At 41.6% G+C, this 27857-nt stretch overlaps 1 protein-coding gene across 2 annotated transcripts in view; it reads right to left on the bottom strand.

The window, feature by feature from the left end:
- Positions 1-27857, bottom strand: part of EBF2 (EBF transcription factor 2) — a 79824-nt gene that overhangs the window by 3190 nt on the left and 48777 nt on the right. For both annotated transcript variants that reach the window (XM_083184784.1, XM_083184783.1), the window contains exons 7-15: positions 14698-14779; positions 11212-11329; positions 7618-7748; positions 6465-6591; positions 4035-4123; positions 3232-3297; positions 2917-3091; positions 2421-2606; positions 2130-2297 (exon numbers count right to left, since the gene is read on the bottom strand). In XM_083184784.1, the coding sequence (XP_083040910.1) occupies positions 2130-2297; positions 2421-2606; positions 2917-3091; positions 3232-3297; positions 4035-4123; positions 6465-6591; positions 7618-7748; positions 11212-11329; positions 14698-14779 (1142 nt within the window). The remainder of the gene's footprint in view (positions 1-2129; positions 2298-2420; positions 2607-2916; positions 3092-3231; positions 3298-4034; positions 4124-6464; positions 6592-7617; positions 7749-11211; positions 11330-14697; positions 14780-27857) is intronic.

Below are 27857 nucleotides of genomic sequence, written 5' to 3' on the forward strand. Positions count from 1 at the left end.
TAGACCACGCATGTGCACGGTGCGCTGTGCGCATGCGCTGGGTCCCCTTGTGTACAGACTGTTCGAAGGGTAGCCATCACTGGCCGTACGCCGGGTGGCGGACAGGCAGGAGGCATTCCGATTGAACCCCTGGCGCTTCATGAGCATGACCACAAAAACCATAGAACTGCTCGGTGGGCCTACCTATTTGGGGTGGGTGCATGACATCAGTGCCCGCCCTGAATTCTTGCTGATACAAGCAGCCGCCATGTGCCTCCTGGGTCATGTGGCGGATGCTAGCTTTGGCAGGATGCTGTCTCCATAGCAATACTGATGTATCTACGGGTGAAATTTACTAAGATGCGAGTTCTATTTAAAATGTAATGTTGCTATGGGAAACCAATCAGATGATATCTATTTTCTTCTAGGAGGAGTTGATTCTGATTGGTTACCCATAGCAACATCCCGTGTGAAATAGAAATCCCATCTTAGAAAATTTCCCCTACATACAATTTTTATACATATTCGAAAATACGCTTTAACTGCTATCTGCAAGTTTAACTACCCATCCCTATCAATACAACAGCTGGCACCCATGTCCCTCATCAGTACACCCATTGTTCTGCTATTAGGAAGCAATGACATGCACAAAATGACCTGTCTCTACATATTTAAAAAATTCTAAAACATTAACATAATATTCACTGGTAGGGGTGTCCCAAGGAGCCCAGATTTTTCCAGTTGAAACCCACGTTACACTGACGCGGATTTCGCAGCTTTTACCCACAGTAAAAAGTTTGTGACTGATTGAATTTGTTTCATACATGCTACCAAATCACCGCCTGCGACTCAGATATCATACAACCCTCTGAATCTGAAGGCTGCACGATTTATTACAGCACATATAGAGAGGGGCACAGTACAAGTAAATGGCAGCTCGTTGTGCCTACATGGGATAGTGCTGCAGTGTAAGTCTATATGAAATGTTATGAGTGGCCCTGTCTCTGTCTCCCCTCCAGTCAAGCAGAACACAGCAGCTTCATGCTGAGATTCCTGCGGAGATTTCCCAGCTGCCTCTCTGCTCACACATCTGACAGGCCAGCGAGTCCCTTCGGTAGAGGGACAATGAAGCTCAGACATAACGGTGAGGGGGGGGGGGCTGCAAATCACTCATGAGTGCGTCCCGGAAAGACAGATTTAACAGAGAAAGAGTACCACCGCTACATGGCCATGTGATTGCAAACAGAATAAATGATTTTCCTATATAATATATATATTTATTAGATTATTTTCCTATTAAGCATGCACTGACTTGACAAATATGGACATTAATGAAACGCTCAGCTCCCACCTGTATGACACATACTGTACTATTAAAAGCACCTTTAAAAACATAAAACAGTTTTTTAGGTTTTTTGTATCACATTATGAAGCTAAAAATATATATATTATTACTGTGTATAGGGAGTTGTCTATGCGGTTTCCTTATGGCCTACATGGATGGGGTGAGTATAGGTAGCCTCCGCTGATTACAGACGTCTGGTCTGTGACACGACTGTCTGTGAGCCAGGAAATATGAATGCACTCATCCTACTGGTAGTCATTTACTAAGATCGGAGATCGCATAGGATGTTGCTTTGGGCAACCAATCAGAATACTATCTATTATCTTCTAGCCGGTGCTAAATAAATTATTAGATTCTGATTAGTTCCCCATACAATATCCATGTGAAATAGAATTCCCATCTTAGTAAATGTCCCCTAGAGAGTATAAGAATATTTATGTATAAACGTATATATGGTAATTGCCGGGTTGATGCCCGGATCCCGCTAATACGCCCTGTCCAGTGATTGGCAGAGCACACACTGGGAGGGGCCTGTGCTACCCCCATATGTAGAATATTTGTACAACAGGTATTACCTCAGAATGGATTCAGAAATCTGGAGGAGAATCACCTTCTAAGTGTAATTTTACAGGCTGTGCTAGAAAAAATTACAGACTCTGACTGGTTGGAAATAGATAAAGAACCAACCAATCAGCATCTGTCATTTTATGTTTGTGTTTGAAAAATCACAGAACTGTCATTTGAAGCACCTGGTATGTCATGAAAAATGAGATGTTATACTGTTGGAGTCACAGTGTTTCCTCACCTCGAAAACCATTACCATTTCCACTAGAACAGGCTGGAGATGGGGAGCCCTGCGGTCGGATGACTGGGGCGAAGGCACTCTTCTGTTTCATGGAGGGGAAGACAGAGGAGGAGAAAGGCAGGATGGATGAACTTCCAGAAGACCCCAAAGGTGGGCTGGAGGACATAACTACAATGAGAGAACGGGCATAGTCAGATTATTATTGTCTGCTACAATTTATTTTACTACTGCTTATTTATCATATACAATATCATTGCATAGAAGAGAAAGGATGACTTGCCCAATACTCACTGCCATAGGGTGATGTAGTGGGTGAGCCATTGATGAATCCAGGAGACCCAGGTACGCCCAGGTTGGACATGGGTACGTTGCTGTAGCCGTTCATGCTGTTACTAGGAGTGCTGTAGCTAGACTGCTGGGGAGTGGAACTGGTGGAATAGCCACGTGGGGAGATACTGCTTGTATTCCGGATGTATCCTGAAGAAGGACACTTAGATCAGTACATGGGAGATCAACAAAAGGCAGGCGGACAGAGGGACCATAGAATACAAGTACAGGAGAGAGGGAGAGAGGAGACAACAGGAGGGGGAGGAGAGAACAGGAGGGGGGAGGCGAGAACAGGAAGCGAGCCGCAGGTGTATGCACTGTTAAAACAGTGCTGGATACAGGAACATAAAGGAAGATGGTAACGAGTACGGAGACTGTCAGGAACATAGTGATGATGTCATTAGATGGACAAGCAGTCACATGGTATAAACCTGACAGATGATGGCATCCTATTACTCACCCTGGTTATTGACCTGTGACTCTGAAATTGTGACTCCTAGCTGCCCCCCATATGAATTAATTCCCATCATGCCACCATGTGCGGGGGAGCTGGATAGTGTGGGGATCTGATTGTGGTTACGTGGTACGCTGTACAGAACCTCAGCAATGTCCGCAGCCCTCTTCAGCATGATGTCCTGTGCAGCAGAGGAAGGAGAGTGGTGATGAGAAGGAAGCACAGATTTACAGAATACAGACAACGTAACTACAGGACGCCATTTATGAAACGTCTGATCCCACTTTACACTGGGGGGGGGGGCTGGTGATGTATTATTACCTGGTTATTGTGGGGGGTTCCGTACAATGCTTCGACCAGGTCTGCCGCCCTTTTCAGCAACATTTCCTGAAGAAAGAAGATAATATGGTGAAACTCCAGGAACACTGAGCAGCTCCCCGCGCCGGTTACGGTATAGATGGTAGACAATGTCTAGGACGACAGTCACTAGGTCCACCACTAATGGTCGGCAGTAACTAGGTTGACACCAAAAAAAAGGTTAACATGCCTTAGGTTGACAATGCCAAAGGATGACACAATCTTATGGTCGACTGTCAAAAGGTGGACATGACGTTTTCATGATTTTTTGGTGTCTATTTAATCGTACGTCAACATGGACACCGTGTATATGTACCTCGTGCTTGCCAAGCTTGGCACATTATCATATTCCCACTCTGTGCCCACTTAGTAAAGTATGAAAAAACAGCTTAAAAAAAAAAATCATGAAAATTCATGTCAACCTTTTGGTTGTCGACCTTGCCTAAGTCGACCATAAGCTTTGGCAGTGTTGACTTACAGTATGTCGAGCCTTTTTAGGTGATTGTCGACCAAGACATTGTCTATACGCTGACTGCACACCCCCTAGCACCACCTTCCTGCTGCAGGCTGCAGGCACACAGCATGTACAGAGGAGAATTCCCAGGGCTGTGTGACTCTCAGCAGCAGTGACCCTGTAGGGAGCTGTCCCTGGTGCTGGTCCTCCTCTCAGTGCTTTGCAGACGGAAGGGCTGCGATCCCTCACATTAAAACGCTTGTTATCCTGCCTCACATTAATAACCTTTTCATGCCAGTATTAGTGGCCTTACCTTTGCCAATCGCTCTGGGTCGCCAGGGTGTCTGGGAATCACTTTCTGTAACCTCTGGAAGCCGTAATCAATTGTAGGCTCATTTAATGCTGATAGAAAGAAAGTCGGATTAGTGCTGTTGGTATGGAAATCCCACTGTATTCATGATATGTGATTTGTGACATTACATTAAAGATATTTGTCAGGACAACTAATAATTAAATGGATCTATTATGTAAGTGTTTCTTTTAATATTTACAAATGTTTTTCTGGACTTCCATCATTCTGCTAGCAGGAAAGGGGGGGCATGGGGGTGGTGTTTCAAACCTTGGAGAGAGATAAAGTTCCAACCAATCACCTTCTACAGGCTGTGTTTGAAAAAATGTCAGTTAGCTAATCGGTTGGTACTTTGGGGCTGATTCAGACCTGGCTGCAATTTTTGCAGATTGACAAAACCATGCTGCACTGCATATGGGGCAGATGTAACATGTGCAGAGGGAGTTAGATTTGTGGGAATTATTTTTTTTTCTGTGCAGGGTAAATATTGGTTGATTTATTCTTACCCTGCAATTTAGATTTCAGTTTGAACACACCCCACCCAAATCTAACTTTCTGCACATGTTACATCTGCCCCACCTGCAGTAAAACATAGTTTTGTCCATCTGGAAAATAAAAATGCAGCTTTGCGAACAGGTGTAAATCAGGCACTTTATCTCTCTAAAAGCTTTGATACTTCTACCTCCATATATTAAATATACATTAAATATTCATGAAAACAATCCCTATCCTTGCTGGGTCTTGCCCTCCGCATTAGATTGTGAGCTCAGCAGAACAGTGATTAACCCTGATGTTTTACATCAGAGGGGCTGTAAACCCCTCTGCAGGCATTAATTTCCTCAGTAAATCAGAGACTGAACATACTGTAACCCTGCGATTCTTGTTTATCTAAGAGAAACATCCTCAAATTAAATGAACAGAGAAGGTCACATCCCCACAGAAACAGCATTTGTATTTACTTTTTATTAAGTAATTAAAGGGAACATGAATTTTAATATAACAGGAGCCAGACAAGAGGGAATTTAATAGAAAATCTCAGACTTGGAGAGAAAAAAATATAACGTTGGCTAAAGTTAGATTTTCTCCTATCCCATTGGGCATGTTTAAGCAGTTTAATAATACACATTTCATCTGTCACTGAACTACAAACCCCAATTGAATTAAGCTGGATGAGCCTGGGTATATGTCCTGGGAGTCAGGGAAGATGGAATTGGTTCTATCACACTTGTCCTGCCTGTGACTCGCTCTGCTTATCCACACACATTAAATGTTGCAAATTGATGTAAAATAGGTGTTTTCATGCTAAATGGTTTCTTTATAGAATATAACAGATCCTTAGAGATGCCGAGATTCTCACTAACAATAAGTAATAACCGTGATAATTTACTACTGCGGTATAGTGTGAAATATCAACACCGCCAGGTGATACCAATAGAGGGGAACGGATTATTGATCTACCTATTAAAGAACATTTCCTCTTTCACCTTCAATATCAACATTTGGAGAGAGATAAAGTAGATAAAGGTCCCGTTTCGGAGTGTGTTTGGAGCCCAGCGAGCAGGTTAACGCCCCGCCAAACGCACACCGGTCCGACCATCCATGCCCCTGTGCAGGGCTGCGAACGGATGTGTGCATTCACCTGGGCACTCACAGCGTGTCTATGGGCGCGCCCAACGTTTTTTTGTGGACATGCCCGTAAACCGCCAGGGTTCCACCCCAACAAGCCCCTCGCCTCTCAATTAGGGGCTTGCAGCAGGCCCTGTACATGCGCATTACCGAAAATACGCATGCGCAGTAGGCCCAACATCGGACAGGGGACAAATTCAGACCTGTGCATGCAGGTATGAATCGGGCCAAAAGTCCCAGCCAATCAGCTCCAAACCTGTTACTGTGTTTGAAAAATGACAAGAGCTGATTGGTTGTTTTTTTTTTCTCTCAACATTATCTCTCCAAGCTTTGGATAATCTCCTATGTCTAATTAGACTGCAAGCTCTTATGCTTATGCTTTTTGTGTTTGTATGGTTATTTCTTGGTGTTAAATATAACAAATATAGATATTTATTAGACTAATAGTGTCAGCTCCTTGTGGAATATGTTCAGTGATTCTGCGAAACCCTTTGTACCAGGCAGCAAAATTATATTAAAAGTAATTCTGTGTACTTAGCAAAATTGTATACGCTACATAATATAATGCAAAATACAAATTATGATCACCCAGACTTCATTAAAATGGACTCCCTGCTACGACTCCTAATGTGCTAGTCATTATAACCCCCAAGGTACACAGTATCATGCGTGTGCATTCGTACAACTCTGAGACAGCCGTGTTGAATAATGATTATTTTGACTCTGCCCTGTGCAGAGAACTTTTGTCTGATCCCTGTTGGTACATACCTGTGTAAATAAACCTCCCCGGGGCCCCTTTGCAGAACTGTTTGGATTTGTACGATAGAGTCACCTCTACCACGCCTGGTATGTGCCGCGGCGGCGTCTGTACGCGGATAGCGTGCGGAGTGATGAGCTGAGGAAACCAGAGGGACATTAATGAATTGGAGACATTATCTTTCTCCCCGATGTTTTGAGGACAGCAATATAAATCATAACTTTATAGTTTCTGACTGTTCACAATCAACTCTTAATACCGTGTACCACCGCCCACACACTGGGCAGAGAAAGAGTTCATGAGATTGCTGTCTGTGCATTCACTACAAACAATGGCATCACAGTTAGGGACGGCCATTGACCATCGATGATTAGAAATCATTGGTGGTTTTTGGCTGATGTCAAATAGTTTTGCCATTGATGGGGTAGAACCAGATGGTTTCCCACCATTGATGTCAAGCTTAAATGAATAGTTTTGGTTTTGCTTTTCCCCAATAGCTCCGCCCCCAACACCCACAAAGCCCCACCCCGATTTTGATTGGCCCACAGACCAATCAATCAAAGAAAATGGATGACTATCGAAATGTAAAAACATTGATGGTCATCCATTGAATAGTACTACACTATCGATGGCCAGTTGCACGTTTGCCATCGAAGGCCATTACTAATCACAGTCACATACTGGTAATAACCATAGAAACATAGAATTTGACGGCAGATAAGAACCACTTGGCCCATCTAGTCTGCCCCTTTGCATGTGATGACAAACACTACTTCATACTTCATAAATGCTGGATCTCTAATTGCTGTGAACAATGCCTCTATACTGTGTGGAGACACCAAGGGGAGAATTATGAAAACTTCTGTAGAGGGCAAGTGGATGTGTTACCCCAAACAACCAATCAGATTCTCACTATCATTTATCAAGTACATTCTATTGAATGAGAGCTAAATCTTGATTGAGGTGCTATGTGAAACACATCCACTTCTCATTTTTAAAAGGTGCTAGAAATCTCCTCCTTGGAACCATGTAGAGGGGTTCCTTATGGAGAGGTCTCTGCACACATGGACCCTACTATGTAGATATAAGCAGAGCTTCAGAAAATCTATTACTTTGACATGTTGCATTGATTACTATATATCTATGCCACCACAAAGCACTTACCTCACTCCAAACCAGCATAGTCCCGAACACCACTTGAAGTCCATCAAAGAAATTGTCTCCAATGACGATCACCATAGCACCACCTGTTGTCCAACCTTCGCTGGGACTGATGGCTTTGATGCAAGGTGTGGCTGTAGATATACAAAGATATGGAATGTCACTCAGTATTCTGTCTGCTGGTCTTCTCGTCCAGTCAGACACCTCTCGACCCGTAATGTGTCAGTATTTTAGCACTACATAGGCAGAAATCAAGTGGCTGGGAAATGTCGACAAATCACCTTATGTCACCAGTCTCCAAACCTATAAGCGTTCCCTAAAAACTCATCTCTTCAGGCAAGCTTATCAATTTCCAGAACCAGTCATAGAACCTTGCATTCTGGTGGAATCGATGCAATAAAGAATACAGGATCTATCCTTATGTATCAATGTCTATTTCCCTATAGATTGTAAGCTTGCGAGCAGGGCCCTCCTACATTTTAACTGTCTGTAAATACCCTGTTTTGTTGTATCAGTGTCTCCTTTGTAAAGCGCAACAGAATATGCTGCGCTATATAAGAAACTGGACATTGCACGCAGAGGCGTAACTAGATAATCGTGGGCCCCATAGCAAAAGTTTGTAAGGGCCCCCTATTTAGCAACTGATAGTGATAAATGTATGTAAAACATATACTTAGACAGCAAAGATGGGCCCCCTTCAGCTCTGGGCCCCATAGCAGCTGCACCCCTTGCACCTATGGTAGTTACGCCCTTGATTGCACGTAAGTATGTACGTACTTCAGTGTTCATATAAACTGTCATCTTCAAAAATATATATTTGGTCGACAATTATTGCCTGTTCCAAAAGTGTAAAATGTAAAAATATAGATAAATAGATATTGATAAATATATATATAACATTTTAATATTATCTGGGGAACTTAGTTTATATTAAATTCACGCCCTTCTGATGTGAAATCCAATTATTTAGGAACCACATCCTTTTTTTCCAATTCACTGACAAAAATGAAGATTATTTTAAATCTAAAAATCTTGGTGTTTAGATAAAGAAAATACATTTGAGAAAATCAAACATTATTAAAAATGAAAAAAAAAAATATTCTAAAGGGAAATACATATAACATCGTGGATAGACAGACTGAGTCTGTTCCAAATTTCTAAAGCTCCTATGAAGAGAATATTGGGCAGGCAGAGTATATCTGTAGATATGGAAATTGCTGAGGGACCATTGTACAATTTAATTGGGTTGCTAATACATTCTATTGTTTCATCTGCAAATTATAATGTGGGGGGGGGGGGGGGATCAAAACCCCATTGGTTCAGTGTAATTATGGACCACAATGCCTATCAAGCAGTTCTTGATTTCAATACACTTAATATGCTGCAATCAACTAGTGATTGGCTTATTGGATGATGACTAGGGAACATGTTATTAACTACTATTTGCAATTTTTTTTATCTTTTGAGTGATATTTGCACAAGCGCAATGGAACCCTAGTGAGAATGATAAACTCTCCAAGCATCTGACATTTGTATACCGCGGGATGTATCTCCCTCTGTAAATCTGCTCAAGCCGCCTAGTCAGCAGCCCAAACGGTCTTCCCCCAAGACCGGCCGTCAGTTACTTGGAGAATTCACACCTGCACTGGGGCCTTTCTGTGTTTATTCTTGGGAATTGCAACCTTATATTTCCCAACTTTTCTTTCCACATTCTTTTTATGGGTGTGTTCTCAGTAAAATTTTATTTCATTACACATTTGTGGATTACAACCAGACTCAGAAAATACTGTGCAGCCTGTCAAATAGTGGAAAACGCTCATCTTGTAAAGGCCAAAAATCACTAAGAGTTTTTACAGTACAGAAAAGAATAGCGCATTAAGAAACTGAAAAAAAAAATTATAATTTTTTTTTTCTCTTTTTTGCATTCTACAAATTCAGAGCATCGCTTTATATCAGCTTGTGGGAGACTAAGTACATGATTGGAACTTGTCTCAAGAAATACGCAAAAGGGGCCAAATGTAACAGGGTGCGAGAATGGGACAAGTGAGAGATTTTGGAATAGTTTTCCCACGTTTTTAAAGCGGCAATCCATTCCATAGCAGAATCAACCTGGTTTTTATGTGCAAAAGATTGCTGCTTTAAAAAAATGGGAAAACTCTCCCCAAATCGCTCACTTTCTGATTTTCACACCCTATTACATTTAGCCCAAGGTGAGAGCACGTCTTTGCCACTCGCTTAATGAAACAAAGGTTAACGATTTTGTTAAAAAGTTAGTATTTTACTGTGATGTATGATGGACTTCATTATACTGTCTGTACTTGCCCCATCCCTCTAGACAAGGGCTTTGCCAGCACCTGTACTGGGAGGGGGTGTGGCCGACTCTAGGAGGTGTGGCCAGTCCACAATATTAATATATTAATCTACACATTTTGATGGTGCGACCAATAGTGCACTGGCGGTGCGTCTCGACGTGGGTTCGCCCTTTGTATCATTATGAATGAAAATCTGAGGTTAAAGAACCGCAGCTTAACAGAATGAGCAAAGGTACATTTCTAATAAAACTATAAAACTCCCATTCATTATGAATTCGTAAAAAGAATTGTAATAATAATTGCTGTGTGACCTTTCAGAAAGAGTTCAGGCCTGTTTGCTTTTACTGTCTATGAAAAGCTGACAGCTGAGTCCTGAAGGGTTGCTGTGACTTTACTGTAGAGTTTAGAGCAATGTTAGTAAATCATGTCATTGTGCGCAGTTCTTTTGCACTAAACATGTAATGAAGCCTATTAGCATCGTAGCAATGTCACAGATTAAACATCACATGAAGAAAAAGGCCCCAGCCCGGCAGGTCTTATCTGCACCGCTTATGTTGAGTCTTTATGGCTTCCTCCCCTTCCATACGGGTAGGCCTCACAACTCCATTTTCCATCAGGAGCCATAACCAGCCTCAATCTATCACTCGCTTTCCACCACTGACAAGGTTAAAGGTGCCTCAGATCTCTGGCGAGGTTCCAGAAATGAGCAGCCAGTCAATCAAATCCAATCAGCTTAACCAAAGCTGGACTCCAGTCTAGCCCTGCACCCTGGGATTTATTTCCATCGTTTGACCGCCCGCCGGGGGGAAATTAACACCACACTAAATTCCTTACTGATTCAATCATTCTCTTCCAGTTCATTAATTCCTCACATGGTTAATACCAGGATGTGTTGAGAAATAGCAACCAGAGTAATAGCATATAAATACTAATAATGTGAGCAGTATCTTTGTGGCCGACCACAGTGGAGGGGGGTTCTGTAAGAGTGATGCTGAGGGAGTATCTAGAGGTCCTGAGTGCGCTCGCTGTACGGATGCTATGGGGCATATGTACTCAGCTTTGGAGAGATGTTCCCTCAACAAGTATTCTATGCTAGAAGGCCTATCACTGCAACAAAGTTCTCTCCAAGATACAAGCATATAGAATGATGTATCAAGCGGCAAAAAGAGGGAAGCAGAAAAATGCTCACAGCAACCAATCAGCTTCTACCTGCCATTTTATAGAGTGTACATGATAAATGCTACGTCAGAGAAGTTCATACCGTACTCCAGTAAAGCGTCCGTACCTTCCGTAGGGTCCAGCCGCCTTGCCCGCCTTCCATGCTTTGAGTTGTTGTGAACGAACATGTTATCTGACACGGCCAGGACGTGCCCATCTACATTCACCGTGGTGGAGAGGACAACCTGCAGAGAGAGGGAGATGTCAGCTACACCTGGCATAAGGGTGTCTGCTGCCTACTCAACGTCATTCTATGGCTGAACGAATGCCGACAATTAATCCATTGGCAACAAGTGTTACTAGTGAGGAAGGAAGACGGTTTGGGGCCAGTTCTGAGTTGGGAGCAAGGCAAATAAGAATCACTTAACCCTGTCCCTGGAACAAGCCATGTTGTACTTACTTGTCTGCAGTAAATAATGGCTGCTTATTCCTTATTTAATCAGAATGTACATGGATGTTACATGATCATTATGCCTATTCAATGCGGTCTTTCCCGACAGCCTTAAAGCACCATCTCTTCAGAACAGACCCGAGTCGGTCCGTTTTGCCATGATTGGCTGTGGATTATCTTGACAATTCATGGCCGTTTCCTTGGACACGCTCCCTTTTTTTGACGATTAGCAGACGGGACATTGAATCCCGCCTCCTAAATAACAAGTGAGCAAAACAAAAACAGGCCAGGGTCCTGACTGTCTGGACGTACTGACAGTCGGGAGCCGGGATTGAATACCCCCCTTAGAGTTAGGTTAGATGTAGGGTTATTGTATCTGGACACATCTGTAGTGAAAAATGCTGTCGTAATTTTGACTGCAAACAGTATGACCATCAGTGGCATCATGAATGTGCTGCAATCCTCACCCGGGTATCACCCACTGAGGGGTGACACCAAAATACCGGCTCCTGGCACTGCAGTCGTACCAATTAACAATGGCAATTTGTATCTCTCGGACCCCCAAAGTGTTGAAAACGGGGGTCTGGCATGAAGCCATGCTCCTTTCCAGCGAGATCACATCCCCTTTCTGCCGGTGTGCTCTTCCATGTACACACGGCTTTATGCGCATGGGTATCAAAGGGTAAAGGGACACTCCTGATACTATTGCAATATTTCTATATGTCAACATAACATCAGTAACATACCAACATTCTGGTATCACCATTCTGGTGGCACATCACACCACATTTAATTTTGGACACATCTCAAACTCAAATCTAATCTTTCTGCACATGGTACATCTGCCCCACTTGCACGACACCATGTTGACCCAAGGGTAAAAACTTACCTGTGTTATTATTTACTTTGCCCCAACACAGAATTAACCCCTTTGAGCCTTGTGCCTTAGTAATATCAGTAGTCCTAGGGGGATATTCATTTAGCTGTGGGGTTTAAAATGCCTTCAGTTGGGGTCAGTCCGGCATCCAGCATTCTCGTGTAGGGTAATTCCCACTGACTGAACTGCTCCGGTGTGGCAATTAGCTGAGAGGTAATCTCCGCGGCTAACTGAATATCCCCCCTCATGTTGGTCCAGCCCACAAAATGTATTACTTAAACTATCTAAAATAGAAACTAAAGCTGGCCATACATCAGAAAGATATTGTACCCAATCATACAATCTCAATTGATTGTAAGATGGATTGTATGCAGATTGTGTGCACATCTTGTGTACACAATCATACAATCAATCATAAGATGGATTGTATGATGGATTGTATGCAGATTGTGTGCACATCTTGTGTACAAAATCATGCAGCAGATGGATTGTATGACTGATTGTATGATGGATTGTGTGTAGATTGTGTGTCCAAAAACCACCAAGGACTGCCAGGGATTTCAAGGGAAATTGTACACAATCATGAGTGCATTCGATCTTAAGATCGATCTTTCTGATGTATGGCCAGCTTAAGAAACTGGATTCTGCTTATATTAATTAACTGTACTATATATTTTTAAATGATCAATTCTAAAACATTTGCTGACAACTAATTTACTGTATAAAATGTGTGCCCCATAATTCTAAAATGTATTGGAACCAAAATGTAACATATACAGTATAGTATATAAATTGTGTAAATGGCTGAATTTCAGGGTTCCATGTTCCAGTTCAGAACCCCTAACACTAGTGCGGCACATGCACTGCAATGTTAGTAGCCGTCTTTTTATTGATCATACTTGTTTATTACACACACAAAAATGTTAAAACTTTTTCTTGTCTTTCTAAATGTACAGCCAGTGGAAACAATGTTTATTGCACAGGACTAATATACTCTGTGATCACCGCTCGAAGTTGATCTGCTGTTTTATTAACGGAGATTGAGCATGATCTACTTCTAAACTTGGACGATCCAGAAATTCCCAACACTATAACAATATAGCACTAATGCCGGCATCCAGTATTGATACGTTTAGAAATTGAGCGATTGTGCTATTAATCTTAAAAGAAAATGTTGCCTTAGGAATGTTGCTATTACCTAATGCAACAGTTAGCACACATTATTAATCAAAAATCCAAGTAAATATTTAAAGCTGTGAAAGTAGATATTGGTGCTCTAGAGCTTTGAAATGTTCTCCTCCTCTCCAGTTTCCTTACTGTGTAGACTCCAGCTCGGGTACTGAGCCTCTAGGGCCCAAGGGTCAGACGAAGCCAAGCTCCGAAACACTACACAAGAGACCCTCTGACCTTGGGAAATCTTTACATCTTATCTAAACAGATCAAGGTCATTGGGTCTTTCAGCCACCTTAACTGTTTCCATGTTTCAGTATGCTGGAGGTGTCAGCATGTCCCTGAGATGTGACAGGAACCTGGGCAGAATGCAACGCTGCCAGCAGAGAGGAGCTATAACTCACAGGGTGCAGTAATTGGGGAAGGGGGAGAATTTACATAAAACAGCTATACAGGTGAGCAAGATTATAAGTTCATAAAACTTAAGATGTTCGCCGTTATGTTTACTGCAGAACAGTTAATGGATGAGACTATTCACTAATTTAGAGCATAAAGCTAGGGGACGAGAAAGATCCTGTTGGTATAAGTTCTAGAAGATATGGTCGAGGCAGCTCTATAGCAAAAAATATAGCGGCTGCAGCAGAGTGGCCTTTAGTGAACAGTACGGTAAAGTAAGCTTATCGTTATGTACCTGTATATGTGGCACTGTGGTACTCATGTGGCACCATAGAAATAATAGATAATATCCAGGGGAGGCACCAAAGAGGGGCTGCAGCACAGTTCAAAATTTAAATAAGGTGGCACGCTCACTGCCACCAACTGCCATTCCAAACAGACTCACTGGCAGCTGGTGTTCCTCCTCTATCTGAAATGTGAACGGTGCTGCAGGCCCCCCCCTCTGGAGTTGCCACTGATAATATCTATATCACATTGAACTTTATCACTCACTCTCAACTGAGTTTCTCCACCCAGCTCCTGGCTTGCCCCACCATAGGCTGATTATTGCGGATTACAGTGTAGGACAAGTTTACAGAGATATACATGGTAATTAAGCGCACATTACTACCACGTTCATATGCTCTTTATGCAAATAGTAATAAACACACACTACGTACCTGAAACCGCCTCATGTCCCGTGGGTTGCCTGCCGTCTTCAGACAGTTCTGGTTACATTTTAAAAAGAACTTGAGGAAGAACCTGCAGGTTGAAGACAATGTGTTACTCCTAATATGTGACATCATTACATGACATCAAAACATTATATAAGTAGTGAAGTATGACATCACACTCCGTATGATAAAACAAACTTTTCAACTGTCTCTTTTGGCTAAATCGTTCATTAATGATTTGGGTACTTGTGTATTATAGCGTCGCCCATCGCATCGCATACCATAAGGCATGCGATGGTATGCGATGTGATGCGATATCGCGCGATATTGTACAATGTCATACAATGTTAAAATTGTATGACATTGTATATGGCATACAATGCCATACAATGCGATGCAATGCGATTAAAAATTGTATAAGCACCCTAATGGGTGCTTACAATGTTAAATGCACCCCCATGCCACCCCCCCACTATAAACGTGAACCCGAAGCGTGGCGAGTACAGCGAGCCCGCGAGGGGCGGCGGTACGCGTCCTCCGACCACGTGAAGGTATCCGCGTCCGCTCGCCACGCTTCAGGCTCGGTGGCTGGCTGCGCTCGCCACACTTTCTATTCTCAACTCCACGCCGACGTGGATAGTGGGGGTATGAAAAGGTCGGAAGACGCGTACCGCCGCCCCTCGCGGGCTCGCTGCGCTCGCCACGCTTCAGGTTCACGTTTATAGTGGGGGGTGGCGTGGGGGTGCATTTAACATTGTAAGCACCCATTTGGGTGCTTAAAAGCACCCTTTAGGGTGCTTATACAATGTTTCATTGCATAGGGGGCAAAAATCGCATCGCATCGCATTGCATGCTATCGGGTGCATGGCATGCGATGCGATGCTATAAAAACATTGCGCGATGAACATCGGGGGCGCCGCTATAATACACAAGTACTATGATTTGTATAGAGTATATCACTGCTGTTATGGCTTTATAAAACAGAAGCATATGTCACAGTAGATAATGATAATAATTATCAGGAGCATGGACCATGTCAGCAACATCTTACAATATAATATACCTATTCAAATGGGCACGTTCATGATTTGCAGATCTGATCATTGGAAGAAAATGATCTGCGAATCACTGATTTGCAGATCATTTACTGATAAAATATCTGCAATGTATAGGCGCATATGCAGAATTGGTGAATCAGTGTGATTTTTAATGTATGGCCCGAATAACCGTGCACCTGGGCAAAACCATGTCGCACCGCAGGTCTGGCGATGGCAAAATTAGACATTTCACTTTGGGAGGGGATTTAGGAGGGAGGTGTCCAGGCTTAAATATAAATTACAGTGTACAAATAAAGCTGTCCACCATTGGTGGACTGCATGCAAAAGCAGCAAGTATTTACCCTGCATGTAAAAATAATAGATGTATTTGCACCCCTAGAATTGCAGCATGCAACCTGTCCATTGACCTAGGGGTAGACTATTTAGATGCTAAAAGGCACTACAGTAACTGGGTTTATCGCATAGGGAACCCCATTGTCTCTGTATCCTGGGATAAAACTTGGTGCTTCTCCCTGCACGGCAAACCACATGGCTTACTGGAATCCCCCTATAATCTTCTAAGTGGATACATTATCCTACTATAATATCTAAATCATTTTTGAACAGCAGGATTACTGTTAGAAATGATTATACAAAATATGGAACAGTAAAGCTGTATTTAATTTTCCTATCAGTTTTATCCACAATATTTTCAATAAAACTTCTACCACTAAGATCATTGGTGCTATCACTTTATAATGTAAAATAAGTAATGTCCCTATCACAATATAATGCCTCATTGTTAAAATATACTAAATGAAAAGTTATTATTTTGTGGTATTATTCTGTGAATAATAAATGTAAAAATGTTTTAATCACGAATACATTCGGGCCTAAAGATAACACCGTTTTTTTCCTCGGGAGACATTTACTGTGTGACGGTCTCGTCATAAAGGCGATGTGTAAAATAATGCAAATAATAGTTGTAATTATCTCCTCTTTTTATCACCTGCTTCAGGCTGACAAAGATACTGTTTATATTGTGCATCAGGTACATAATGTATTCCAGCTCTTCATAGACATAAGATTGCACATCAGCATAATGTACAGTAGTAGATGTTAAGACTTAACTATACATTACATAAACCCAGCATAATATAAAACATGCAAAGACATATTAGTTTATATAACCCCACTATTAGCTAAACTATAACCAACTAATGACTTACAACATGTACAGGGAGATGTATCAAATATTGGAAATATATAAAATAGAGAGAGATAAAGTACTAACCAATCCGCTTCTAACTAATTTTTCACAGTATGTAATATGGCAGTTGATTGGTTGGTAATTTATCTTGCTCCACTTTATCTCTCACCAATCTTTAATACATTTCCCCTCTCATTATTCATCATTATTGTGTGTACAGTAGTAATGTAAAGATTGTGGTTTTTTTTATTAGATTGCATTCTTTTTTTAGGTTATATCATATATTTAATCGATTATTTTTTCGAATTCATTTCAATTTTGTGCAATTTGTATCTGTAACACTATTTATGATGTGATATTGGTTAATGATGTATATATTAGTGTTTTATCATCTCGTGATGTAAGCAACTATTTGTTAACTGTGACTCTTTGTAATGTACACGTGAAGGGACAATAAGAAATGCCAGCAAGAAGAACAAAACCCAATGTTTAAGAATTGATCCTGAACTTTTGGTATTTAATTTGTATTTATTTGAAATTTTTGTTTAAGTTAACTTTTGAGTAATAAAAAGGAATTGGAGGAATGAGGGGACATTTTGAAATTTAAACTTGGTTTCCTGTTTTGTAATGTTAAATATTGGACCAGGAAATAGAGTAAGTGCTGAGTGTCTGCTTTCAGTAGTACAGTTTGCGATCAGTACGCTTCTTGCACAAATCTCCCCTCTCAGAGCACATACACTCACATCTTTATTCTAGGTCCTGTCTGACTAACTCTTGAGGGACCACTCAGATCCTAGCGGGATCCCTCTGACTCCAGAGAACTAAGATCCTAGAGGGAACACTCAGATCCAGGAGGAAGCACTCTGGCCCTAGAGGCAGTACTCTGACTCTGTTCTGATCCAAAAGTGAACACTCAGATCCTAGAGAGTGAACTCTGACTCCAGAGAGCTAAGATCCTAGGGGGAACCACTCAGTTCCTAGAGGGAACACTCAGATCTTAGAGGTAGCATTTAGATCAAGGAGGGAGCACTCTGTCTCTGGTAGAAGGACTTTGATCCTAGAGTGAACACTCTGGACCCTGGTTTGAGAACTCTGATAGTCTGCTCTATGGTGCAGTACTTGGCCAGTTGCATTGCAACCATACTTTGTACCTGGCCCAGTGTTAGACTTCAGTATGAAGGGCAAACTGTGGTAATGCATTGGTAGGGCCCATGTTTAGGGTGTGGTCAGTTTCCAGATGGGGTGTGTCCAGCTTCCACATTTGTTTGTCCAATCACAAAGAGTGTATGGGATGAGCCCCTTTATACCAGCAATTCACTGCACTCCCATCTCTAATTGCAAAGGGCAGTGGCACCACCCCACATCTAATTGATTACCAATATCAATGGACCCAGTATCTTGATCCCCGAGTCCGATCCTTTCACATTTAACCAGGGTTTCCCATTATACACAGGGCGACCCAGGTTTAACCCCTCTTATAACCCTGGTCAAATTACCGGCTTGGTGGACCCAGGTTATTAGGTGTGGTGCTTTCTCATTGCTCCTCATCAGGTTTGACCAGGCAGCAGCCTGGCAATAATCGGGATCTGAAGTGCAGTATGAAAGGGGTAAAATTGATCTTCATTACTGTATTTCCTTTCAATTGTTTACTTAAATCTCCCATTAAATAAATATTAATCCCCAGAGTGACTCTCTCTCAGTTGTCTTCCTTTTAACAAACATCTGTTGGGTAGTGAGGATATTTTACACAGTTATAGTATAACATATGACGTGTGATGTCACTTTATCGCACATATTGTTAACCTTATTCTGATTTACTAGCTTGTTTCATTGTTCAACCTCAACACATACAACATAATGCAGCACTGTGTAACACCATTTATAAATAATAATAATAATTATAATAATTTATTTTTACAGAGCTCTTTTCCCAACAGGACTGCTTAACAAACATCGTTATACGGGACTGGTGTAATAATTTTGGGTAATAATATCCATGGGTTGTTTATTTCACCCTAACAAGGTGCCATGCAAGGCAGCCATTTTGGGCATACTAAGTAGGACTACCGAGAGTGGAATAGTTTACCCCTAAACGAGGTGAAACAAAACAAATAGATAGATAGATAGATAGATAGATAGATAGATAGATAGATAGATAGATAGATAGATAGATAGATATGTACCATATAAATTATTTTATATCTTGTAATACTGTTACACATGGCCCTTATTCTGGTTGGTGCGGTCGAGCCGCATATGCGGCTCCGACCGCACCAGACGAATCCCCGCCCACCATACGGTTCGCCACGGCCGTCCGTACACGGACGGCTGGCGAACCGCACGAAAATGGTGGAGGCGTACGCCTCCACCATGCTGGGAGCTGCCCCCTGCATTCGATGGTCGACGACCATCGAAGGCAGGACCGCACGCCGCGGCAGCTCCCGCAAGCTGAGACCACACGGACAATCGTCCGTGTGGTAGCTTGTATGGGGGCTGAAAGCTGACATCCGGCGACGTCAGCTTTCCGCCCCCATGAGTGGCGTCATGCCCTCATTACCATGCGTACGCCCCGCGTTTGCATGGGAACGCCCATGAAACGCGGGGCGTACACATAGGGAAATGAGGGGATGAAGCCCCTCACGCCCCTATACGCCCCCTTTGCGGCGTCTAAATTTTTAACACGGAGAATTCCCCTGCACATGCGCAGAGTGACCTCTGCGCATGTGCAGAGAGAAAACATCGGCGGTACGGCCGCACGCGGGCCGTACCGAGCCGATTAGAATAAGGGCCATAGTGTGGCAACATTTTTAAACCACACATCATCAATGTTTCTATGTATTCTGTTGTACAGTCAGTCTATTTGTATACTGTGGTTGTGTATGTATAAACTGTGTATATATATATATATATATATTTACACACACACACACACACACACACACACACACACGCATGCATAACTTGTGTATGTGAGAGGTGGAAGATGGAGGGGGAGCTGCGCGGGAGAGTGTTTGGGTCATAGCTGTATGTTCCCGCAGTAAGTTTGGGTCCCAGGTGAGTCGATCGGTTCCTCTTGTTACTATGACAACCACATTTACTGCAGTCCCAAAATCCCAGCACAGCGCACACGTACAGGCCAGAATTAAAGGCAAAGAAACACTCCTACGCAACACAAACAAACATAAATGGAGACACTGCTACAACGCACAATCGCACACAGCTACAAAGAAAAACACCTCTACACAAAGGCAGAATAACCATTATTGCACCACAAACACATATTTTAAACAATGATCACCAACGAATACACATCTGTACAAAGCACACATACATACATGTTAATCAGTGACCTATTCTCTACAGCACGGACACAGCAAACAGAACACCACAAAACATATACTTTATGCCTTATTTATTTACGTACCTAAATCTATATAATAGCCATATTTCTATATAATCGCCAGTTATGTACATGTAGTATTATATTATACACACATATTAATAGAAAACATGCAAAATAAATTTTCTATTCAGAACACGTAAAACATATCATACAACATTACAAGAGATAATAAATGATTATAAAGCAGACAATAAAACAAAGCAAAAAGATCAGCTTTACGCAAGGGTTACACATCGCAATACACACTTCCAAGTAATAATAGATCTTGATAATGGATGTCTTCTAAGTTTTCAATCCTTAAAACCCTGCTCTTACTCTAGTCATCATACATTTCTGTTCCCTTAGCTGCTGAATTTCCCCAACAAAGGAAGAAACGTACAAAATGCAGCAAACGTATAGCTCCCAGTATGTTGGTATGGGCCTTTATGGTCTGTCAAGGGGTACCCTCTGCCCTACTCTTTGATCCCAGAAGACGACCTCTTCGAATTAGAGGTGTATTTAGCGGATTTGACAGGATGAGCTGTGCAAAAGTGTAGCCGTAACATCGAAATGAAACCGAGAGTTAAAGTTGAACATGACTTCATCTACTGCTCTCTATGCTTATAGGTGGGTTACACAAGCGGTGCCTTTCCCGCTGACAGGACAGGGTGCGGGGATGTCACTATTGGTCTCTTGCCAAACCTTCATATATGCAGCACAGCAGAACATTTTTGCGCAAATGTGACTAATTTTTGGCATATTGTGTATATGAGGAATGGCACCTGCCAATGGCTTTGTGGAACTCCTCCCAGGAAAACCCAGCCATCAAACATGATGAAATCAGTACAAACATGTCCTGATTCCCCGATCTTTATGCCAGGCCACTCATTATATGACCTCTTCCTTCATCAGGGTCCATTTTTTCATCCTATGCACTTCCCCATAGGTGCTTGGAAGGTTCAAAGCGCGCCCAATGGTAAGTATAGATCGAGGCTTGGCAGACTGGTTTCCACAACCTATGCCACCTTCCCCCAACACCAAACAGGGATCTTCCAGTCTTTTCCAACCATTGAAATGCATTTAAATAATCTTGTCATGCAAACTGAAATCATGTGTTTGTGTTTGGATGAAGTCTGCGAAGAACCTAAACATTGCTAGGGCAATTGACAACAGTAATATAAAAAACTAAGGGTTCTATGTGCTAAGCTTAGGAGACAGATAAAGTGGACGGAGAAAAAGGTACCAGCTTCTAACTGCCGTGTTACAGGATATGTTTGAAAATGACAGTTAGGAGCTGATTAGCTGGTACTTTATCTCCATCAACTTTATCTTCCCCCAAGTTTCAGTACATAGACCCCCTATCAACCTGCCTATCTTAATCCTCCTTAATAACCTCTCACCAACTAAAACCACTATACACCCCCAAACCTAATATTTTATTCTGTAAATTTGGACACACATTAATCATTTTAGATGTCACAAGTGCATGGCCAGCCATGGTATAGAAGGCAGAGGGCTCTTTTAAATGAGACCAAACAAAAACAAATGATTTGCTAAACATTGTCCACTAGGTGGCGCTGTCATGTAGAAATGTATGAGCTGTATAACCCAGCTGATCTCTCACCATGGCTGCTTCCACTTCCAACAACAGATATAAGAATGAAATTAGAATCTGACAACAATCATGTGTTTTTATTAACAATTAAAGAAATGTAAAGTTAAAATAAACCCTACTTTAAACTTTGTATATGCAGTCCCTTAGCCTAAGGGCTTTGGAATTTAAAAGCGAAAAAAAAAAACAAAAAAAACAGGAAAGTTTTACTTGAATATTAAAGAGAGTTGTGCAACAAAACTGAAGTGGTTCCTTGAATGGGTCCAGAAGCAGAACTTGGGGTGCGTTGAAACCCCCTGATCCACCCCCGTCTTTTCCTATAAGTCAGACTGGAATACCCAACACCTCTTTATTTTTTCATAACCATCCAATGTTTGTTAGGATCATTAAACTAAAACTGACTTTTCACCTGCTCCCATACCATATGCAGCTGCAAATTTTTAAATTAAACTATGAAACCATGCATATATTTACATACATTACAGCATACCCTCTCCATTTAACATGCAAATGTACTCCAATGTTTCAGAACACCTTCTGTCGCTAATTAATTTGCTGAATTATAATTAGACTAATCCTGCATAATTAATAAGCACAGACTTCTTTTTTAATGTGTTTGAGGCTCTGTAAGACTCGGCACGGCTTTCTATAAACTGCTAAATAAGTGTTGGAAAAATCAGTAAATAAACATGATAAGGCGGGGTGGGCGCACGAGGAATGGGGGTCCTTGGCAAGAAGAAAGCGCTGTGTGTGTCTGCTAGGTGCACCAGGGTGTGAATGTACAGAGGACATGGAGCAAGAAGCACAGACGGCTATAATGCAGCGTGTAGTACAGGGTTCGTAGTAAGTGGGTGGAAAGGATTAGTGAGCCGTATGTTGCATTAGTATGTGTAATTCTATTAAAGTAAGAGGGTATATCAAAGCTTTGAGTGCGAGCCGGGAGCTTGCAAGCTCTGTTGATACTGACTGGAATCATTTTCGTCCCAGGTGCCAGGAGCAGCTGAGTGATCCAGTGAAACGATTAAGCCCCATTAGTGCTGAATCCGCTCAGCGATAGAGAGAAGGGGCATTCCAAATAGCCAGTGCTCGGAGCCAAGCAACACTGCGGGGATGCTGCTGGCACCACTACTGCGAGTACACACACACACACACTGTGGGGCTGCTATGAGTGCACAGAGAAATATTACATTACAAGCAGTACTGGATACTTGGGAGAATGCATGTGCTCAGTGGTTAAGAGCGCCAACAATGGGAAAAAAATGATATAAACCACAGAGACCTTTTAGTGCCGCTTTCTAATTCAGCTTCGGATGTAGATGGCATTTGGCATACGTTGGCACTCTATGTACAAATGATCATGTGGTTCCAAAGTCATATGCACTTATCGAATTACTAACGCATATGCCTCAGGTTTTTATTAATTTATTATTATTGTTATTATTTAAAATGTCCCAAATGTTTCCTGATTGTAACAAGTGCTCACATTTATCAGAGGGAATGTTAACATGAGGTTAAGGCATCAGTGAGTTCCTGCTGAGTGACCGGGGTGATTTAATGGGGCAGTCATAGCCAACCTGGTTCCGCCTTTTCAATGCTTACTTAGCCCTTGGAAAAATGGGCAGACTCACTTGGGGTTTATTTAATAAGATAGGAGTTCTATTGAAGATAGGATATCGCCCATAGCAACCAATCAGAATGTACTCTTTATTTGTTTATTTAGCACCTTATAAAAGATGATAGAATCTGATTGGTTGCCCATAGCAACATTGCATCTTCCATAGAACTCCCATCTTAGTAAATTGACCCCACTGGGAGCTCAGTGATACCAGCAATGTGCAGGCTGGTACATTAACCCCAGCATCTCTATCACATGACAATAGCACAAACATTTTGAATATTTTATGTTTCATAATAGTAATAATAATGATAATACTCTCACATTTAGCAGGTATCATCTCTACATTAGAAACAATTAAAATATGGTTTAAAATATATTTGTGTAAATATTATTATTATTATTATTATTATTATTATTATTATTATTATTATTATTATTACTATTATATAGCACTTTTCTTTGCTTTGGACTCATCTGGAATATTTTTATATTTGAATGAGGTATCTGGCATTTATGCTCTGTATAAGCACATCAAACACATGAAATACACACAAATATATTTTGTTTGTGCATGAAACAAGGTTTTAAAACATGAAACAAAGTTTGTGTATAATCTCAGACACTGAATTTAAATGCCGAGCAATCATGTCCTTGCACATATTTAGTGCCAGTTACATGTTATTTCCCCCATAGTGCCAGTTACATGTTATTTCCCCAGTAGTGCCAGTTACATGTTATTTCCCCAGTAGTGCCAGTTACATGTTATTTCCACAGTAGTGCCAGTTACATGTTATTTCCCCAGTAGTGCCAGTTACAGATGTTCCAGTAGGTTTTTAGCAAAAAATAAAAAAATAAAAGTACATTTTGGACTCTGGTTTTCAGAATAATTTGGATAATGGATATTTGGACAAGGGATACTCAACCTGTATAGTCTTATTGGAGATTTTGTCTATTTGTTTCCATATGTTATTTTAAAGGTAGTTTGTTTTTATTTAAATACAAAATAAAATATAGATCCTACAGATTGTAAGCTTCCAACCTCTGTGTCTGTCTGTAATTACCCAGTTTGTTTTATCCAATTGTAAAAGCGCAATGGAATAGGCTGTGTTATTCAAGAAAATCATCAGGAGGAGGGGGGGTGGGGGGCACATCGAAGTTTAATTGCTAACACTGCAATGAAAAGCTAAGAAGAGCACCATCTTCAATACCTTAAATAGGAAAAATCATAGTGTCAAAAATGTATTTATAAGATGCTTGCTAAACATTGCCATATTTGTGTAGTAGCCTTTCTCATCATGTTACTGAATTGCACAACAAAACAAACTGCTCTGTCACAACAGTTTATGTTTCACAAGTTATATATATATATATATATATATATATATATATATATATCTAGTGCCCGTTTGTGTGTCTCTGAAACACTGCCATCTGTTGGCAGCGAGTGAAACTACATCTCTTTCTCCCTCACACATGCACAAACACAGAGGCAATAACATACCTCCCAACTTTGAAGTCTTGCAAAGAGGGACAAACGAGCGCCCGAAATTAGGGGCGTGGCTTGCCGTGAAGGGGTGTGGTCTATAATTATGCCATCCCATGAGGCCACACCCCTATTTCGATGCTGTGGGGGCATGGCTCGGTGGCTCTGTGAGCCTCTAGCCATGCCCCCAGACCCTCTGGCTGCCGGAACAGACGCTGTGCACATGCACACAGCGTCTATTTAGCGCTGGTCACCAACTTACAGGGGGGACTCCCAACTACTGCCGGCTGTGGGAGGGATGTGGGAACGCCACCCAAAACTGGGACGTTCGCGCAGTATTCGGGACAGTTGGGAGGTATGCAATAACAAGGTAGCAGACTAGCTTTCGAAGCATTTTATTTGAGCGGGCTTACTAGTTTACTTATATAGCACCAGCAGAGGCCATTACACGTTACAATTAGGAACATATGCCCGTTTAGAGTTCTTTCCCTAATTTTACACAAAATTCAGTGGATATAAACCCCCAAAGCACTGCAGATTATGCGTAACATCTAATTAGCATTGTTTGGTTTTCTACAAGGACAAGTGGTAAATCCAATCGGATAATAACCACATCTATGTATACAGACATCATCCAACAGTGCTAACTGTGACATCATAATCCAACAATAGACCTGAGTGCTGAATGATGGGACATTTATGTATTAGCTGTATGGTCAAACATCTGACAGCGATCTGGCTGCTGGCCATTGTGGACATGAGGCCTGCATCACGTATATATATATAGATATATATATATATATCTATATATATATATAGTAACCAATGTGATGGCACTCACAGGCATACTCCAATAAGAAAACGCTGACCCTGGGGTGTAAGCAACGTTTCAATGATTTTACTTCATTGAGTCCTATTTCTGCTTAATTTCTATGAGAAGCCTACCCACTGACAGACCATAGGATTAATGTAAATTAGCACGTTACCAATTTTTAACTAATGCGGAACACGAACAGCTGCCTCTTAAATGTAATTTATACAAGTGTTTAGATTATAGGATGTTTAGTAACATTATCCAGGTAGTTTATCTTTTTGACTGCATACAGTATGTTGCCATTAATGGTTTTATCTACTAAAGAAACAGCGAAGAACCACAGAACAGTGCCACCCGGTGGCCAAATTACCTGAACAACTGGTAGTTTTTTATTCCGCAAAATGAGCTGCCCGAGTTTTAGCATGCTGGGATGTGTAGTTCCATAGCAGCTTTAGTGACACATTTTGGATACTTTTTTGCTACACTAAATACACATTTATTTCTAAAAGTAGTTGTTCAGTATAAATGACCTTAGATTCCAGGGAAGCAGAAAGAAACTGACATCAGTTTGGTCATTTTACAATGGGGTGTGGGTCATTGGGTTGACTTGACCACCGACATGACTTAGGTCAACACCTGAAATAGATCAACATGCCTAAGGTCGACATGGATGGAAGGCCGACACAAGCATGAGGCCAACAATGGATAGGTTGACAGTCAAAAAGTCGACATTATTTTATTTTGTCCTGGATGTCGACATGGACACAGTGTCGACATGGACAATAAAATAAAAATTTTATTGTCGACTTAATGCTTGTGTCTGCCTTTCATTCAGGATTACCTTAGGCATGTTGACCTATTTCAGGTGTCGACACGATGCATGTTAATCCTTTGTTCTGTCGACTTAGTGACCATATACATTACAATGTATAGAACTGTTTATCTGTGATGGGGGCACTTATCCCATAGTCAGGAGGTAACTAGCATTATCGCAGTGAGTGCAGTGGGAAAGACATTGTATTAATCAACCCTCCCCTCCCACACACTTCCCTTCTACAGGGCTCAATTTAAAGGATGATATCATCCCTCTTACAGCTGTACCCTATATGCTGAAGGATCATATAGCTTTTTGATTAACTGGTCGAATGTGTACACAGCTGTATCAGTATCTTTGCATCACAGAATAAGTGTGTGTGTGTGGAAATGGACATTTATTAACAATCATAAAAATGAAACCAGATTTCAGCACAAGCTGGAACATAATAAGTACAGTGGAGTCGTTTTCCAGGGAAATCATTTAGGAAAGGAGAAATGTTCCCTGAAAGAAACGCTAAGCTCATATTTCCCAATAGCAAATACTGCACGTGTAGGAGTCCCCGTATCTCCGCAGAGCTGGACACAGCCAACTTAGGAGGATATTTATAGGGGCATCTGTGAATCAGGACCAATCTCTCTCCATCAATGGCTCAAAGTATCCAATGGTTTTCTAAAGAGGGCCACATGCCATAATTAGGCAAAAATGATGGCGGAATGACAGAAGCAATTCAATGACGGCCTTCATATGTTCGTCATTAGCCTGCTTGTGATCGGATGGTCTGCCATACGCACATCTAGGTGCCCGCCTGCTGCCACCAAGATGTGCTGACGATTTACAGTTGTGTCAATGTGTACGGGCAGCCGATAAATCTCCTAAGGCACATCTACCCTACAGCATTAGTAAAGGCAGGGGTTAAAGTGAGGGGGAATGGGGTTGAACTGAGTTCCACCACCTATCATGGGGCCTTATTCTAGTTCACTCTTTCTGACAAAATCCTTCTTAGATGGACAAAACCATGTGCACTGCAGGTGGGTCAGATGTAACTTGTGCAGAGAGAATTAGATTTGGGTGGGTTTTACTTCAAAGTGAGATCTATATTGCAGTGTAAAAATAAAGCAGCCAGTATATACCCTGCACAGAAACAAAATAATTCACCCAAATCTAATTCTCTCTGCACATTTTACATCTGCCCC

Source organism: Crinia signifera, chromosome 4 (genome assembly GCF_055691185.1).
Source record: "Crinia signifera chromosome 4, ASM5569118v1, whole genome shotgun sequence".
Taxonomy (NCBI): domain Eukaryota; kingdom Metazoa; phylum Chordata; class Amphibia; order Anura; family Myobatrachidae; genus Crinia; species Crinia signifera.